This window comes from Lutra lutra, chromosome 3 (genome assembly GCF_902655055.1).
Source record: "Lutra lutra chromosome 3, mLutLut1.2, whole genome shotgun sequence".
NCBI classification, from domain to species: domain Eukaryota; kingdom Metazoa; phylum Chordata; class Mammalia; order Carnivora; family Mustelidae; genus Lutra; species Lutra lutra.
In genome coordinates this window covers 63,219,045-63,238,083 of record NC_062280.1, presented here as the reverse complement: position 1 = coordinate 63,238,083, position 19,039 = coordinate 63,219,045, and the positions used below count along the sequence as shown (strand labels likewise).

General features: G+C 39.7%; 2 protein-coding genes across 9 annotated transcripts in view; one reads left to right on the top strand and one right to left on the bottom strand.

Moving 5' to 3' along the window:
* The window catches only part of LOC125095498 (sodium channel protein type 3 subunit alpha), a 1,188,574-nt gene that overhangs the window by 640,259 nt on the left and 529,276 nt on the right, over window positions 1-19,039 (top strand). The gene's annotated exons all lie outside the window — the stretch shown is intronic.
* Window positions 1-19,039, bottom strand: part of CSRNP3 (cysteine and serine rich nuclear protein 3) — a 205,272-nt gene that overhangs the window by 7,496 nt on the left and 178,737 nt on the right. For all 8 annotated transcript variants that reach the window (XM_047721999.1, XM_047722000.1, XM_047721996.1 and 5 more), the window contains 2 exons: window positions 16,246-16,505; window positions 845-1,141 (listed from right to left, as the gene is read on the bottom strand). In XM_047721999.1, the coding sequence (XP_047577955.1) occupies window positions 845-1,141; window positions 16,246-16,505 (557 nt within the window). The remainder of the gene's footprint in view (window positions 1-844; window positions 1,142-16,245; window positions 16,506-19,039) is intronic.

Sequence of the window (19,039 nt, the reverse complement as noted above, 5' to 3'; positions counted from 1 at the left end):
TAGGTGAATGGGGACTTGAAGATCATCTAGTCCAAGGGTTGGTAAACTCTTCCTTCCTTTTTCCTTTTTGTTTTGTTTTGTTTTGTTTTGGGTAAAGGGCCAGAAAAGAAATATTTTAGTCTTTGTTGGCCCTACAGTGTCCCTGGCAACTACTCATTGCTGCCGTAACATCATGACAGCAGCCACGGATGACACCAAAACAGACAAACAAAGAGACGCAAAATGACTGGGCTTCGCTAAAGTGTTAGTTACAGGGACAGGTGGCAGGCCAGATTTGTCCTGTGAACCACAGTTTGCCAACCACCGATCCAGTCCAGCCCTCTCATTTCTGAGATAAGGAAACTGAGCCCAGAAAGCTTACCTGACTTGCCAATTTCACACAGCTGGCAGAAAGCAGAGCCAGGAGTAGAATTCCATTTTCTTAAGTCCCAGTCCTGTCATTTTCGCAACCGTGCGTGCCACCTCTAACCTGTCGTCATTTCGTACCCCATAGATGGATCCGAAAACACAAACTCCCATGTCAGAGATGTGACGATCTCCCTGAGTGCTTGTAAAAACCCACAACAAGCTGGTACAATACACGAATCCAAGAGGACGTGATTCTGACGGACTAAGCTACAGCTAGGGCTGCCTCTCCCACGTATCGTGCAGGTATCAGCGTATTATGTACACCCAGAAATGCCCCTGACTTAATATCTCTCTCTTCTTGAACCATAGGTCTTGTGTTGCTGCAAAGCTTCTTCCTGTATGGGAGAAACTTCTTTCTCTGCCGCATGGTGGGAGGAGGGGAGGGAGAGTGTGTGTGAGGTCTCCTCTTTGGAGTCCTTGAAACCCAAATCCTTACCTGACACTTAATGCCTGCCAGGCTGCAGGTACACGTTTCTGGATCACAAAACACTCGGCAGTCACAGCCACAGTCCTCTCTCGACAGGCGGATGGCGCGCAGCTCATGCTTTTCTTCCACATCAATCTTTTTCACCCCCGAGGCCCGCAGCAGTGCTCTCCTTTTCTTCGTCGGCAGGGGTTGTAGAAAGAAGTACTCGTCTACCTCCGTGTTGTCTAAATCAATATCATCATCCGAAATGTCATCCACGGTAAGAGTGCTCGCTTCTTCAGATTCCACTGTGCCGTTCTTGGTCATCTAGAAACACGAAGCAGCAAACGGACTTAGCATCGGCAGGGTCTCAAATCCCGACTTCAATGCTTAAAACTATTATAAAACATTATGTCCCATAATCCAGAGTGTTTGTGGGTCCTATTATTTCCATTTATTTTTCTCTTTGGAGAAGTTGCAAGAAAGAAAAAGGAAGGCATCAAAATGATAGGCTTTTACATGCACTGGTAACTGAAGACTTAATTGGAACTCTTAACCCCGTAATGTAAGGAGTTAGAGTTTTTAGCCAGTGCGATGTGAAAAAGGCCAAAGGTGACCATGCCCATCAGTGAAAGCTATCTTTAGACTCAGTTCGTGATGGGCAGCTCTGATGGTGGAATAAATGTGTCCTCGTTCAGAGGTGACAGCATCTGAGCAGAAGCCACCACCGCGTAAATCAGCAAACATGTCCTTGAAATAACCACTCTGTCTTTTGGGACGCGGGCAAAACCACGAACTAGGAAATAACATCGTGCTGCACTGTGCTGTTGGGACTACAAACATGGTTACCCCACAGAACATTCCAAGAATGAGGGCTGGATATGAAGTAATCAGTCAGGCCAGTGTGCTGTCAGAAAGATGGGGAACAGAGGGCAGCGCTGGCAGGCTCTCGCCCACGGGCAGCCAAACAATAAACCCAGCCCTCAGAGGACTTCACCTGAACCTGTGCCCCAAGCAATAGCGTCTGCGTCATAGCTCCTGTGGACAGCTACGTCTCATCTACTTACGACTATGTGCTTCTATTTATATTTCTTTCTAAATTAATTTCATCCATCAGTAAACCCTGAGTCAGTAGCTCACTTCTTACTGTTACACCAGCACATATAATGTTTCCTTCATAAAAAAGCACTGAGAGGCATTTTCTCTGAGTATGAGCGAGGAACCCATCCTGAGAAGCAGCACAGGAATAAATGTAGAACCTCCGTAAGGGCCTGCTCTAAATATAGACACCGTTTTGATTCTTTAATTTGTAAAGTTGTTACTTCATAAACTTCATTAATTGTAATTATTACCAGGCTATTAAAAAATATATTTATTTGATAGAGAGAGCTGGGTGGGGGGAAGGTGGGGGGCGTGGAGGCAAAGGGAGAAACAGACTCCTCGCTGAGCAGGGAGCCCAATGTGGGGCTCAATCCCAGGACCCGAAGATAAGTCCTGAGCTGAAGGCAGACGCTTAACCAATGGAGCCACCCAGGCACCCCCGTGCTATTTTTTTTTTATCTTAATAACAGTTCAGTTACTACACAATTAAAATACTCAGACATCAGACTTCATTCTTTGATCTTCGTAGGAGGAAGTCCAACATTTAGATAAAAATATTTATTATTGACCAAAACCTCAAACGGAAAACTCTGAATACATTGGAAAACAAATAGAAGACTGGTCTTTACTCTCAAGAAGAGGAAACAATACAGTAGGAAGTGTACATTAAAATGTATTACAGAGGGCCTCTGAACTGCATTTTCAAGAGCCACTAAATTATATTTTTTTAATAATTCAGAGCCTTAAGTCTGTGTTCTCGCAACAATGGGCCTTCCCCTTTATGGGGTTTTGCTTCTCAGTGGGATCTGCAATGCATTTCCTTTGTTGGCATTTCTTTATGCCGTATTGGCTGACCTGTTTCCACGTTTCTGTGATGTCCACTACTAGGATGTTACTTTGATTGATTGCTGTTATCATTTTTGTTAATTCTCATTTGCTCATAGAAGCATAAGCATCTTTCTATCTGTGAAGATCTGATTTTCCAGGAAATTCAGGTGTGTAATTACCTAACACATACTCAATCCTCTGTGATAGGTAATGCTGCACTAACAAATAGGAAGCATTACCTTTCCCACCTTGTCACCTTTGTGGCATTAAGATTTGTTTTCATTAATTCTTGGCTTATGTGAGCTGTGTCAAGGTCTGACTCCATAGCTCACACAGAACAGCCAGGACTTGGAGAGCATGGTTCATTTTTAATATTTCTTTCTACTTAATCTCCATGTTCTATATTTATGCTCCCTCAAGCAACCGGTAACATCACAAAACAAAGAAAAACTCAATTTTATATCAACAGGGCTTGATTTCAAACAAAAAATAATAAAAAGCTACTCACATATTAGTGAAAATTGTTAGGGAAATATGAATTACCAATTGGCATCTAAAAACTTAAAAAAAAAGCTACCTCAAATAAATTAGAGATGATGCTTATATAAGTGCTCCTAGAAATACAATCTGCACCTCTTATTCCCACATATTTAAATTACGATAAACAATTTCATTTCAAGATAAAAATTCAATTAAGAATCTAAAAACTCTTCACGCAGAGCTCCATACTGTTTTCATTCTTGTTTTAGGAACCCGCCAGGGGCCTAATCCAGATTGCAAAATCTCACGTTAACATTGAGGTGATCTGGCAAGGTTTCCTCTTCACCTCCCCACTAACACTTTTGCCATCTTTTTTAAAGTTTTATTTATTTATTTTATTTGAGGAAGAATGCAAGCAGCGGGAGGGGCAGAGGGAGTGAGAGAATCCCAAGCAGACTCCCTGCTGAGGGCCGTGCCTCATGTGGGGCTTGATCTCAGGACGCTGAGATCATGACCTGAGCCGAAATCAAGAGTCAGATGCTTAACCAACAAGCCACCTAGGCATCCCTCATCTCTGCCCTTTCTTTCTTTCTTTCTTTCTTTCTTTCTTTCTTTCTTTCTTTCTTTCTTTCTCTTTTAAGATTTTGTTTATTTATTTGACAGACAGAGATCACAAGTAGGCAGAGAGGCAGGCAGAGAGAGAGAGAGGAGGAAGCAGGCTCCCCGCTGAGCAGAGAGCCTGATGCGGGGCTTGATCCCAGAACCCTGGGATCATGACCCGAGCCGAAGGCAGAGGCTTTAACCCACTGAGCCACCCAAGCGCCCCATCTCTGCCATTTCTAATGAAGACTGGAAATATTTGTGTTCATCCTAGTCAGTTGCCTTTTCTCCCCTTCCTCACAGTTTCTGGTGTGGTAGCCACTGAGAGAGATTCTTTACCTCCCCGGTCCCTCCTGCAGTCTGTGCCCATTTGTTCCTTTAAAACCCAGGCCAAACCTACTAACTTTAAATGCTATTTAAAATCAGTGCATTACATAGATTATTTTCAAAAGCATCTTATATTAGGGCAATAGGGAAAAAAATCAGTGAGCATAACTCATATCCATCATGCTCTCAAGATCTGGCCCAAAGAAGCCAGAAAGTCTTCAAGAGTGCCTCACCTACTTCTCCTGACTTCTTTACTCTACTACCCATCTTCACAAGAAATTCATTTTGTACATTTCTTTCTCTTCCCCCCAAATTTATTGAAACATAATTGACATATGACATTGTGTAAGCTTAAGTTGTATGTGTCGATTTAATACACTTATATACTGTGGAATGGTCACCACTGTAGCATTAGCTGTTCTTACCATCGTACCACATAATGACCACTTCTTTTTTGTGATGGCACCATTTCAGATGCACTCTCTTGACAACCTTCAAGTGTGTAACACAGTATTGTAAGTCACAATCACCATGCTGTACATGAGCTCTCCAGAATGTATTCATCTTATAACTGTAAGTTTATAGCCTTTGACCAACATCTCCCCATTTCCCTTACTTTCCAGGTCCTGGCAACCACTATTCTACTCTCTATTTCGAGGAGTTCTGCTTTTTTAGGTTCCACATATCAGTGCTATTAGACTGCATTTGTCTTTCTCTGAGTTACTTCACTTAGCACAATGCCTTCAAGGTCCATCCGTTTGTTGCAAATGGCAGGATATCTCATGGTTGGATAAGATTCCATAAGATCCATATATAACATTTATCTCTCTGTCAACATGAGTGCTACCTTTAAATGTCCTTTCTCTATCTCAAAATAGATTCATTGAATTCTCAGGCTTTAGTTCATCAGATGGTCCTTCCTTATTTTATACAGTAATGAGGTCCAGATTAATTGTGTGACCTCTCCAAAACATGCTTTAGTACTTAATTCCCTGACCCCTATTTAATATGCTTTTCCCTGTACTTCTAGGTTCCAAGTTTCTGATGGTAGACAAGGCAGTGCTAGAACTTGTACATAAAATTAAACACAATATATCCAAAAACCTATCCTGTTTATAAAAAAAATGCATACCAAAAAAAAAATGCATACAGATTAACGAGCACATTCAAAGGAATGCTCTTTTTTGAGACAGATACCTTAGAAGAGAGTCTGGGATGTGGACCACTTCCATTTCAGTAACTCTTTTCCCAAAGTAATGTTGGGAACAAGAACTAAAACAAAACAAAACAACAACAACAACAACAAAAACCCCAAAACCCAAAAAACAAAACAAAAAAAAACAAAACAAAACAAAACTTGCCAAAATGTGGTTTAATTACACTGTGGTTAACTACCAAATAATGCTGATCCTCAAACCTGCTTTTGCTTCTGTGTGCATGTATGTGTAAAAGGAGAGAGAGAGGGCTTGAGCTGAGGATGAAAGGGATGTGGGAGATGGGATGAGAGCAACGATATTAATAAGAGCAGTTTTTGACTCTGTGTGCCTGGTGGTGCTAAGCACTTTACCTGCATGAACTCATTGAGCATCACAAAAATCTCATTAGGTAGGTATTATTGTACTTATTTAGCTGATGCGGAAACTGAGGCACAGGGTGCTAAATAACTTGTCCAAGGTCATAAGAAATAGGGGGGGCAGCAAGTCACAAACTTAGATATTTGACTCCACAGCTTGTACTCTTAATTGCCACGATATTACATATATACACTTACATATAATATATACTATATATACACTTATATATATACTTTTATATATTAAAGTATATTGAATAGTCTTTGTGCTTACTTAGTGTGTAAGCATTAGCTATGTCAGAGCACAAGATGCAGGTGTTGATCTCAATGGGTTGGAGGAAAGAGATGAGGAATCTAGCAATTTTAATCCAGTTCATAGGAATTTTCTAGCTGAGAGTGAACACAGGGCACCTAGTGGGGGGCTGGCGGTGGGGTGAGAAGGGAAGACTTCCACATCTAAGCTTAACTCTGAAGATGGAATAGTAGTGAGATGACCAACTGAGGAAAAGACATTCCACACTCAGCAAGAATATAGTTTCAAAGGTCTGAGATGGAACAAAGCATGGAGTTTTTAATGGCCTACTAATTATTCAGATGACTAGATTTACACAGGACCACTTCCTGTCTTGGTCCATAAGCAAAGAACAAAAAGTAAGTAAATTATAGGCCTCCAGAGAGTAGCTCCTCTGTTCCCCTGCTTTAGTCACTTTAGAGGTGATAAGTAATGACCTAACTCATGATTTGATTTTTGATCTTTAGATTTATCCTACATGTATGTGCATTTATTTATGTATATTAGAAGGATATCAAGGTCAAAGACTCTAGAGTGTATGTGTGTGTGTGTGTGTGTGTGTGTGTGTGTGTGTGTACTTGCTTTGTTCCAGAATGATAATTAAGATAAAACTTAGTTCTTGAGTCACTATATAAACTTGCCCAGACTCATTCTATAGTTGAAAGGACTATAATTTCTTTACATAGAATTCGAACACCTTAATTCTGCAAATCTATTTGATTTGTACCAAAAAGTATGAACAGGGGCACCTGGGTGGCTCAGCGGGTTAAGCCGCTGCCTTCGGCTCAGGTCATGATCTCAGGGTCCTGGGATCGAGTCCCGCATCGGGCGCTCTGCTCAGCAGGGAGCCTGCTTCCCTCTCTCTCTCTCTCTGCCTGCCTCTCTGCCTACTTGGGATCTGTCCCTGTCAAATAAATAAATAAAATCTTAAAAAAAAAAGTATGAACAAATATTTCATAAGCTCAATAGAGTAAAACCTTTGCCCAGCTAAATACACTTAAAGGATGGAATACATTACTGTCAGGAGCAGTGGAATGATTCCAGACTGCTTTAGGTCAAGTACAAAGCAAGAGGGGCTCAAATCTGAAAGTCAGCATTCACTCTCCTGCCTTTTTTTTTTTTTCCATGTCATGTAGAGATGAATTCCACCATAAATTCCAATGAAATGAAATTTTGGATGAATTAATTACTTGAAAGACCTATTTTATTGCAAGGTGATTATGGAGAGGGAAACACTACTGAAAATATGGATTGACTAAAATGCTAAAAACAAGAAAAATAAAACCACTCCCTTCCAGCAGTTAAAAGGTATTCTTAGTAATAAAGTCTCCTGGTTATTAAAGAGTTATTAGCACATGTAAAAATTATAGTGGAAAGAAATAAGAATGTGAAAATAATTCAATTCCACAAACACAGATTACTGCCTATTATAGTGATGATAATGATGTTGAGAATGACCCAAGCTACCATATATTGAAAACCAGTAACTAGGCTCTATGCTTTATATAAATTATCTCATCTAATTTGTACAACAATCTTATGAAAAATTTTTCTAATAGTTGAGAAAACAAGAGCCTTGAGAAGATAATTTGCCAAAGTCTCGCTAGTGATTATACTGAGAATCAAACTCAGCTCTATTTGACTTCAGAGCTAAAGCCAGGCTCTTGAGAGCAGTTTAGAGTAAGAATTCTTAGGGAAACAGTAGAACTCTATACAGAAGGAAAAAAGGGATATGGCTGCAGCCACATTCCAAGCACTGATCCCAGCGCTATGGTGTAGTAGACAAAAGAGCAGTATAAGTGTCCTTAGACTTAGCTCATTCAGAAATGAAAAATATGATTCAGACACATAGGAGTAGAGCTCAGAACAGAAGATAAGAGGAAGCAACCTGAAGATTAATGACATTTCTCTGGGCACCTATTTTGTGAGCATGTGATGGCGGACTTTCTAATGGAGATGGTAGCAGAAGAAGCTGGTCCAAGTGATAGCTACTACTGTTGAACTTTCCCAGCCAACTTCCAACTCATGTTCCCTGGCCTGCAATTAATTAGCACAGTATGCTGTCTAATTTTGTAATAACATAATATTTTTGGTGATTAGCTTCATGTATATTTCCCCCAACATAATGTGCATGCATTGAGAACAGAGACTAAGTCTGATACTGTGTCCCCAGCCCTTTGTTTTTTGTTGTTGTTGTTGTTGTTGTTTTTAAAGATTTTATTTATTTGACAGAGATCACAAGTAGGCAGAGAGGCAGGCAGAGAGAGAGGAGGAAGCAGGCTCCCCGTGGAGCAGAGAGCCTGATGCGGTACTTGATCCCAGGACCCTGAGATCATGACCTGAGCCGAAGGCAGAGGCTTAACCCACTGAGCCACCCAGGCATCCCTCCCCAGGGATGTTAACTGCAGTCCGACAGTAATTGATTAACATATATTTTTGAACAAATGAGTGAGTGAATGAATGCATGCTTAATCACCATACTGCTGCCATTGTACCAAGTGTCAGAATTTACAGATCTGTGACAGTTCTGGCATCTAAAGGGCTTCTAGCCTGGTGGAGAGATAACCATGCAATAAATGTGATATAGTGTGGGAAGAGCAACGAAATATGTATGCAAGTTATAGAAGCAGCAGGGAGGAGGAAATGATAGACAAGTGAAATGGAAGGCTAGAGACAAAGACAGGAAGAAGAGTTATTTAGTTCCTCTTCTGATTCCATGGGCATTCTCGAGGAGAAAACCTTCAAACTAGAAATGGGAGAAAAGATATGTTAGTAAGGATTTAACATATAAAAAAGAGGTGGGGAGACAGTGAGATAGTTCTCAGCTGTTTTCTGTAAGAATCCCCAGGCCCAGGCCATTCATGCTCTCGAGCAATGAAAAAGCTTGAAGCTATGGTTGGTCAGTCTAATATGTGTGAAGTGCTATGGGGAAAGGAATCAAAAGATGATCAAAATGGGAGTGAATGGGACACCTGAGTGGCTTAGTCGGTTGGGTGTCTGCCTTCAGCTCAGGTCATGATTCCAGAGTCCTGGGATCAGGCCCCATGTCAGGCTCCCTGCTCAGCGGGAAGCCTGCTTCTCTCTCTCCCACTCCCCCTGCTTGTGTTCCCTCTCTCGCTCTCTGTCAAATAAATAAATAAAATCTTAAAAAAAAAAGTTAAAAAAATGGGAGTGAATTGTTTAAAAAGAAAAACTAATTCTAGGTAATACTCTAGAATTATTTAAACAGATGGTTTCTGTACATTTGAAGAAAGAGAGCAGTGACTACTGGAGTTACGTCTGAGTTCACTAAAGTGAGAATGTCCATTTGTCAAATTAAGCTCCATGCAGAACCTCAAACTATACAATAGACGAAAGCAGGAATAAGGTATAGAGCCCTGACATCATGGAACATAACTAGAAAACCATTAATCTAATCCCGTGATTCTCAGGCAAAATTTATCATGCTCTTTACATAAAAAGGGAAAATGCAAACTGATTAGTAAGTATGGTTGGATACTTGAATGTTTAGTTATTTGAAGAGTTGAAAATGTCTCTAATAACAGGGAATAACAGGAATGCTCAGTTCTTTCTCACCACTGGTGAGACTGGGAAGCAGGGTGTGGCACATACACCAACAAGTCTCATCGGAGGTCATGGTGGGATGATGAAGGGGCGAGTCCTCTTCTCCTCTTGAGGATCACTGCTCTGAGAGGATACCCTGAATTTGACCCTGTCTTGTTAACTACAATTTTTAATCTTGGATGAAGACTAAGGGATGGGCCTATCATATTTGAGGATGACAAGATCAGGTTTATTCAAATTAAAGAACAGATTTTATTGATCACTCTCTGTGTGTCCTGTCCAGCACTAAACAGGATTCTTGCCTGGAGATGTATAAAGATTTAAGGTGTGTGATGATGCTGACCCGATTTACCTGGACTTTGTTTGCTTGCTTGCTTTTTTTTTTTTTTTTTTAAGATTTTATTTATTTATTTGACAGAGAGAGAGATTACAAGTAAGCAGAGAGGCAGGCAGACAGAAACAGAGAGCCTGACACAGGGCTTGATCCCAGGACTCTGGGATCATGACCTGAGCCGAAGGCAGAGGCTTAATCCACTGAGCCACCCAGGCGCCCCTATTTGCTTGCTTGTTGTTGTTGCTCTTTTACCTACTTTTACTTAGTTAATATGAACACACAAAATGATCAAGTTCCAAAAAGCTACTGTATCTTTAGTGTATACTCAGGGATAGAGCAACCACAACCTGGGAGGGGATAATGTAACACATTCCTATATACCGGAACAGTCCCATCTGGAGTACAATGTCCAGATCAAATACCACATTTTGAGGTAGACATCAACAAACACCACGATATCCAGAGGAATGTAACGTGAGTGAAAATGTCAGAAAACCATGCCTTTGGAGGATTAATGGGAAGAACTGAGGATGTCTAATCCTACAGAAAGAAACATATGGAGCCCACATAACCCACTTGTCAAATATTGGCAGAGCCATCACCATTGCTTTCAAACACTTGGGAGCTTAGAGAACAGGGGCAGGTTTTATTCTGTGTGCCTAGAGGGCAGAATTAGGGTTAAAAGTTAGAAATAGATGGCAACATTCTGGTCAATGTAAAGAAGAAATTTCTAACAATTAGAGCTGGCTAAATAGAATTGGCTCTCTCAAAAAGCAATGTGCTCTGGGTCATCAAAGATGTGCAGTAAATACTTTGTATTGGACATGGTTTTGTGCTATGAGTTGGATAGACAATCTAGTCACTAATTCTCTGGCAAAATAAAGAAAAATATTCATATTCTTTTGCTATTCTGTCAAATCTTATCGTATCACTCTCTGTTCATTAGTTGTTAATTGCAGATGGCAAATTGGAACCAATTTAATTATATCCTCCAAGAACCAGGCAGATTTGCCTGTTTTGTCAACCTGTAAGAATTTTAACAACCTGAATTTATAATGTGTCTGTGGCTTGCGTATCACCACCAAAGTCACCAGAAAGGATGATAATATCAACATATAAGACATATAAACTTTCATATATTCTGTTATCCTCCCTCTGGTTTAGACCAGTACTGCATCTTTTATTGATGGTTGTTAAGCCAAATGAATCCAACAATGTGCCGGTAAATATTTAACAGTGGTGTGTCTGAAAAAAAAAAAGGGGGGGGGAGTTCTAATCTGTTGTGTTTGTCAAGTTCCATGATGTAAATAGTTTCATCATGGCTGATTTCTGGCTACCATTGAGAAGATACATGCACAATATACCTTAGTGAGCAACTTTTATGAGTTGATGCACTCTCTAGTTTAATCAGGAGAATCAGTTCAACTTCTCTGAAATCAGAGGATCAAAGTATATTGCATAGGAAGAATGTAAATGTTTGGTTACACATGTTTAATTGTTCCATTACAATTAAAATACCAGCAGTATTTTGAAAGAACATATTCTTAACTGTATTGCATTTGCCCTAGGGCTAAAGCGTGGTCTCTTAGTCTCCATCACTACAGTTAGGTGTCTTTTTTCTATGCTTGTCAAAATGGGTTGTGCAGAAATTCATGACAAGTATTTGGCAAATATCAAAATTTTTCATTTGGCTTTGGAGCAGGACTCCATTTAGGGATACTTTCCAGAAGCACTTGCACTCACCATGCTTTTGAGCAATCTCTCCAGAGTCTAACAGAACAGTTCTGTAGGGATAAATGGGGTTAAAAAAATACCATGACGCCCCAACTCTGACCCATCTAATAAAGAACTATAGTGTGACAAAATAGTTAAAAGACACATTCCAAAAGTTTGGAAACTGTAGATTTGAGATAACAGCCTGTGTCAACCATCTCTCACAAACCCTCAATCCTTTATATCTTCTAGAGCATTTGGGATAGTCACCTAGAGGTTAGTAAATCACAAGACTGTTGAAGGGATATGAGGAACATGGTGGGATGTGAAGGTGGAGACTTATATCCCATGGGTGAGTCACTAAGTGAATAAAGCATGACCATAAACACAAGATTTCAGGTGAAGAAAATTTAGATAGATATTTTTTAAAAGGTTGATCATTAAAGGAAGAGTTACCACCTGGCAACTCTTGTTTTATGAGGACAGAGAGCAAACAACCAAGCATCACTCAAGAAACACATTCATGACTGAAAAATTGGGAAAACTATATAACTCTGGGAAGTAATTGTAAATGGTGCCAGAGTGGAGACAGACCCTTGATCTCAGAAAGAAGAAAGAGAACAATCAAGGTTGAAAAAACTTGGAGATGGAGAGCCAGTCAAAGCTGTTTAAAGCTAAATTAAATTTCCTAGAACAAGGTAGTAGAAGCCAGGGAGATATAACCCAGAGGCAACTGAACCGCCAAGGCTCTTTCAAACAGAAGTGGCTGCCTAATGCGTTTTACAGATATACGTGAAATGGGAATAAAGCCTAATGTAATTGTTCAACAATGTGGTGCAGATGATGAAATCTAAGCACTTAATTTGGAAAAGAGTATATAGTGTTAAGATGACTGCCTTGATTACTGTGAAGAGTATGACATGTTTGAATGGGCTTGACAGGGAAAACGGACTATTCTCTGTAATTCAGAAATCTAAAGCTAGCTATTTCTTCTAGGAACAAGCATTTTATTCATTAAGCTTTCTCTATTGACTGTTTTTTTGACAAAGTTTGGAACACCAACTCCACCAACAAAAAAGACACCTGAACCCCCAAATAGAATTGGACTTCTTCTACACATCTAATTGTATGTACTACTTTCCAATGTGTCTAACTCATAATTTGATTAAGAGGCAGATTACTCAATAAGAAGCAATTTTACAATGAGAAACTAAATTCCTATTCTTTTTTGTTTCCAAAATATTTATCATAAGGGAACATCAAGAAGAGGGTAGTGTATGTTTCTGTTTACTAATCTCTCACTAGGAAGGTCCCATCAGAAAGGGTGCCATTGCATAAGCGAGTTCTCTATTTGGAACCTAGAGAAACACCCTGGAATGACTTGGAGATGCAGTGGAAAGAGAAACTTCTAGGCTGCTTGTTCTCAAATAAGGAAAAAGGAAACTACTAAGTTCCATGTCCCATGAGTTTGCTGTGGTGTTGTATATGATATCCATGGGGAGGACTTTGGAAAGTGTCTTGACAGATGCTACCTTCTCTCTTCTTACTCAATAGATAGTTCACTGCCACTCACAGATGACCTCCTCCAGTCAAAGCCAAAATGAAGTTTGTAACACTCCTTGTTTTCCTCTTTTGACTCCTCTCTGTGCCAGCGACCCTCCTATGGCCCCAGTCAAAATAATGGAATCAATCTAACTACATTTATTTTATTACTTACTCCAGAGATATTAATATTTCAAGACAAATGTTACATTAAAAGTGAAATTTCAAGTATCCGAGTGATTATTTTTGGATAGCTAATGTTTTGGGATAGCTAATTTCAGATTTTTGGATAGCTAAACCTTAGACAAGTATAGCCAATGATATTTTAAAAATCATAAAAGTTAATATACTAGAGGAATTATAATTAAAATATACAACTGTTTCTTCATTTGGTCTTCTCAGATTTTTTTTTTAGCAAACTGGTCCACATTGCTATGATTCTTTAATTAGGTTCCTATGACATATTTCTGAGTTTCTAAATATTTTCAGTACAGAGAGGCTAAGATCAGATCACCTTAGAATCCCATTATGTTTTTGCTTGGTATTCATTTGAAAGGAGCAATGATATCCAAATGTCTTCTGTTTATATCTTCACCAAAAGGGGAAGTTGCATGTTTTCACTTATCAATGACAAACCAAGCCATGACACCCACTCGAATGACTGCCTCTCCAACTTCCAACACTAAGCACAATAAAAAAAAAAAAAAAGAATGAATCAATAGGAGAATGCTTTTTTTTTTGCTTCTTCTTTTCTTCTTCAGCTTATTAAAGAAAAAGCATAAAAGTAGCTGAATAAAAATTACAGTATCAGAATATATTACTGCCTCATATAGAAGGTTCCTGTAGGTGTGTGGCTGTTTCTAACGTTCATCACATGTATAATGTGCCTCAAAGTTCACCACAATAAATCTTCTGGTTCTCAGATAGAATTATAGTCTCCCAGCTGTTAAAAACCATTGCACACAGTACCAAACTCCAGAAAGGTACGACTCCCTATAGGTACAGAGATTGTCTTTCCCAATGCCTAGGAGGGATAATCAATTAATTCTAGAATAGGAAGTAACAGGATAATATAATCAGTTTTCTATTGAGTGAGTCAGTGTTTAACATCACTGTGCTTCTTTTTCTTCAGCACACATGGTCTCATAATTTACCTATCCCACTGGGTCTTTGTTAAGAGTAAATTGAATAAAGTTTACAGAATGCCTGGCAAATAAAAATCACTTAATGAATGGCAGCCCTTACTATTGTTTTGCCAATATTGAGTTTGGAGCGTGACTCTGTTCTTGGACTGGGCATAGAATTGTTTTACAGTGGGCTAGGAAGGCAGAGGGTGGATTTCAGAAGCAAATCTAAGAATTATTATTAAATCAAGCGATAGGCAAAGCAATCATGAAACACAACAATAATAGTGGATTGCTACCAAAAAAATCTTAGGAGACTTCCAACGAAATTTGCCAAAAATATTACCAAAGGAAATATGAGACATGTTCTGGGCTAGGTTGTTCCCAGCTTAATTTAAGCAACTGCCTTCTTACATGGTTGGGAAAAAGGCAGATAGATAAATTGCAAAATACATAAAAACAAGGTGCTTTAAAACACACAGCACACCTCCACTGGCTGACTGTGTACTGGGAACTGAAGTTACAGGTAACACAAGCTTATTGGTGCTTCAGCTATTTAATAAGAGCTCCCTATGTTCAATATCATGGACAACCTAAAAAACATTTCCTTTGTCATTAGCTAATGATGAGGGAGCGTTTCCTATATATTGAGAGGTCGATGGATCCGTACATATTTAAAGATCGTCTTTGCTGGATGAAAGATGTTTTCTGAGCTGTGTTTCTCTCCACTTAATCTCTAATGTGGCCTGGACACCTCCTCCACATCTCTTTAGTAAGTCAAAATCCTCTCCCAATCAGTGATATCCAAAAATAATCTCATTAGCTATCCCTTCCCTTCCAGTCCCAGCCCTAACCTGCTCCTCTTCCTGGATTCCTTGCCATATCCTCCTCAAAGAGAAAAGCACTATTACCCACAACCTGTTCAGTTTTGTAAGCCAGAAATTTAGGACTCATTCTTAACCAGATCCCTCCTTTCCTTTCAAATCCAGCCTGTCATCAGGAACTATTTAATTTTACTTCCTACACTTCTCCCTCTGTCCATTTCTCCTCATCTCCCCTACCACAGGTCTGTCCTACTTCCCATCATCTCTCTCCTGGACTGCGTGACAGCTTCTTAACTGGTCTGACCTTGTATGTCTCGCACCAGCATGGCAGCCCTTACCCCCAAATTATCCTCACATCATAGCATGAACCCGATCATGTTATTCTACCACCCGGACCCCATGCTCAAAACTCTTGGATGACTTTTGATGCTCTGAGGATGAAGAGGAAAAAAAAAATGCCTTAACATGATCTACAAAGCCCCATCCTGCCTCCTTCATGTATAATCTACTTTATGAATAACCTATTCTTTCTGTCCCTGTTCCAGCCCCCCTAGACTTTGTGTGCTCACTGTGCTTCCTACAGCATAAGGCAGTCTGGCTCTTGCTGCTGCCCGAGCCCCTCTGGCCAACCCTTTGGCCTAGTTAGTTGTTCAGATTTCAGTTCAGTTGTCGCTTCCTTAAAGAAACCCGCCTTGACCTCTGGACCATACCAATTCTCGGTTACATACTTTCATAACCCCTTGCAACTCTCCTTTATAGCACTTAATGAAGCTATGATTTGATTTTGTCTACATGACGGATATTTTTCTTTCCTGCTACTAAGAAAGTTCTAGAAGAGAAGGGACCACATTTATTTTTGACTCCAGTTAGCCCAGCCCAAGCATAGGGTCTACAACGTGATAGTACTTAACAACAAATATTTATGGAATGAATAAAAAAATGGTGTCAGGTTTTCTACATTGCTTTCAGTGAAGACACTTTGTTATCTTTGCTTAAAAGAAAAAGAAAGACTTGCAGGTGGTCTGTTGTGTAAAATGTCCAGTTTGGTCTATGAATACAAGTATGAAAATGGTTAATTCAACCAAGTCAAGGTAAGGATATGATTTTTTTTTCTTTTTTTTTTTTTTACCTTTAGTTTTAAAGAGTTCAGCTTTTCCTCCCTGAGGTGTTCTCTCAGCATCTCCCGGTGGAGCCTCTCTTGTTCTCTTGCAAATTCACCAAGAGTGTACTGGCGCACGCTGTTATGGCGGCTGGACATGCCCAAGGTGCTGCCCCCTTGACTGGGCACGCTCGTGAAGCCTTGCCTCCTGGTGAAGTAGTACACGGTGACACAACTAAAATGCACATTCTTAGTCCTTAGCCGCTTCTCTCTTTTGAGGATGGAGGAAGCTGAAAGAGAAAGGAACAATTCAGTGAATACCAGGGCAGCATTTTTCAGATGAGGTGGAGAATTAGAAAGTACCATTTGATGGTATGGAATCTATGGTCAGCCCTTTTTGGCTAGGAGACACTAAAAATGTTATATCTGAGAGCAGGCGCTGATTTCTATTTCCTTTCTTAAATTTTCTTCTAGCTGTAGTGGAGTAGACTTCTAAGTCTTCTATAATGGCTATCTAAGCAAACTTTCAGGAAAGTTGCCAGTAGTCTATGAATCAGTGGCAGAATTTAATTTTATTTCCCTTAACATCTTAAGTTTTGGTTTTATGGTTTTCATATGAGTTGCATCACACTCTAGTCAGAAAAGACGCACTACAGACTCTTATGTTCTGGATCTTATTTTTATATCGAGGGCACTTGGCATAGAAAAGTGTCTATTTACAAATTTTAGAAAATTTAAAAAAGCAATACAAACTCACAAAAAAGGCTCAGTGGCCCTATTAAGACATTTTTACAACCTAAATCTAACAAAGCTTTCATTTGATAAGAACCACACTTAAATAGCATTACAGATAGCAAGATTTTATTACGAGGATACACTAAGACAATTGAAGATGATCATGAAATATATCAGAACCTTTATTATTAGTTACAGGGACACTAAGATGCATCGAACATCATAGAAGTCTGATATACACACTGTAGTTGAGGAAAAGAGAGACACACATTATAAACATGACCTTTTTGGAGTTGGAAGGCATGCTAGACATCATCTAATGCAGTCCTTCTATTTTATGAAGTAGGCCAGACTTGCAGAATTTCAGCGAGTTTTTGCAATGCATATACTTAGTGACAAAGTTAAACTTAAACCTAAAAGCCCACAATGTGGTGCCATATTATATGATGCTTCTCCACTGGGGAAAGAAAAGTTCACTGAATTGAGGAGTAAAATACAGAACTATGCTCTTATATATGTCATTCTCCCCCACCCCCGCCCCACTCCACCACTATGTTGAAGTTCTAACCTTCAATACCGCAGGATATAACCTTATTAGGGAATGAGGTCCTTATATAAGTGATCAAGTCGAGATGAGGTCATTAGGGTGGGTGTTAGTCCAGTACAACTGGTGTCCATATAAAAAGGGAAAATGTAAACACACATGCACGGAGGGATGATATAAAGAGACAAAGGGAGAAGTCCATGTGAAGATGGACACAGAGATTGGGAGTGTGCTGCCGAAAGCTAAGGGATGCCTAGGGCTACCAGAAGCTGGCAATGCCAGGAAAGCTACAGCTTTCTGAGAGAGCATGGTTCTGCTAACATGTTGATTTCAGTCTAGTCTCTAGAACAGTGGGACAAGAAATTTCTGTCGTGCTAAGCCACTGAGTTATTGGTCCTTTGTTTCTAAACTAATATACATGTTCAAGTAGAAAATTAGACAGAAACAATAAATTGAGGAAAAATCCATGGACAGCAACAGATAATTATAAGCTAACATTTATGGCGTGCTTCCCAAGTGCTATACCATGAAAAGAATTTTACATGAATTATCTCATTTTATCCTTACATCTCCTTGGGTTGGTATTATCCATGTCTCCAGTTGAGGAAACCAAGTCACTAAAGGTTAAATGACATTGTCAAAGTCATGAAACCAGTAGTGAAGCTGGGATTCATCATTCCAGGGTCCAGGCTCTTAACCATCATGTCACACAGACAGCTGAAGCCACCCTAAGGGAGTTGAACGAGGCTGAGACTCGGTGTCATACTACTTCTGGTAGATGTCAGCTTCTCCGGCCTTCAAAGAGGATTTTAATTTAGAAGGCTGTATAAGGCTGTATAAGCATTGAGAGTAAAGGGACTATAGTATCACTTTGTGTATCACTCTTTGTGTATCACAAGAAGAGTATCACTCTTCTTCCAAAGAGGTTCAAGTTCCTTTGTCTCATATGCCACCCGCCCCGCCTCACGAAGCCTTCCAACCAAAAACAGGCTGTTATGATTCATCTCATTGCACGAATTGGTTAATTCAATAACTATAAACCAAGGGCCTACCATGTCCCAAGCACCTTCCAGATGATTGGATATATCAGTGAAAAAAGCAGATGGGGATTCCTGCCCCCATGGAGCCTCCATTTCCAGGAATGAGAAATGCAGACAGAATGAACAGATTCAGAAGTTTACAGAGTTAAGTGAAATATGACATTTGGGCAAGAAAGTTCATTTTCCCAACTTCTTCTCTTCTCTACTGCTTCACTTCTCCAGAGGAGATTGCCAGAAAGCAAAGGCTTTCAAACGTGTACACAATTTTCCCATTTTATTTATGTATATGTTCATTGCACATACTTGTACTCCTGACAGCAGAGACAATTTTCAACTTTGATTTAAAAGCTCTGAACTGCTTCATAACGGTACGTTTAAATCATCTCAAAGCAGGGAAGAATTTGTCAAAATGTAAAAGATTACCATCGAAGGAAAAATTCAACAACCTGCCTAGTAATCTGCCATCCTATCTGACAGTCTCATCTGTCACTACCTTATGGCAGGC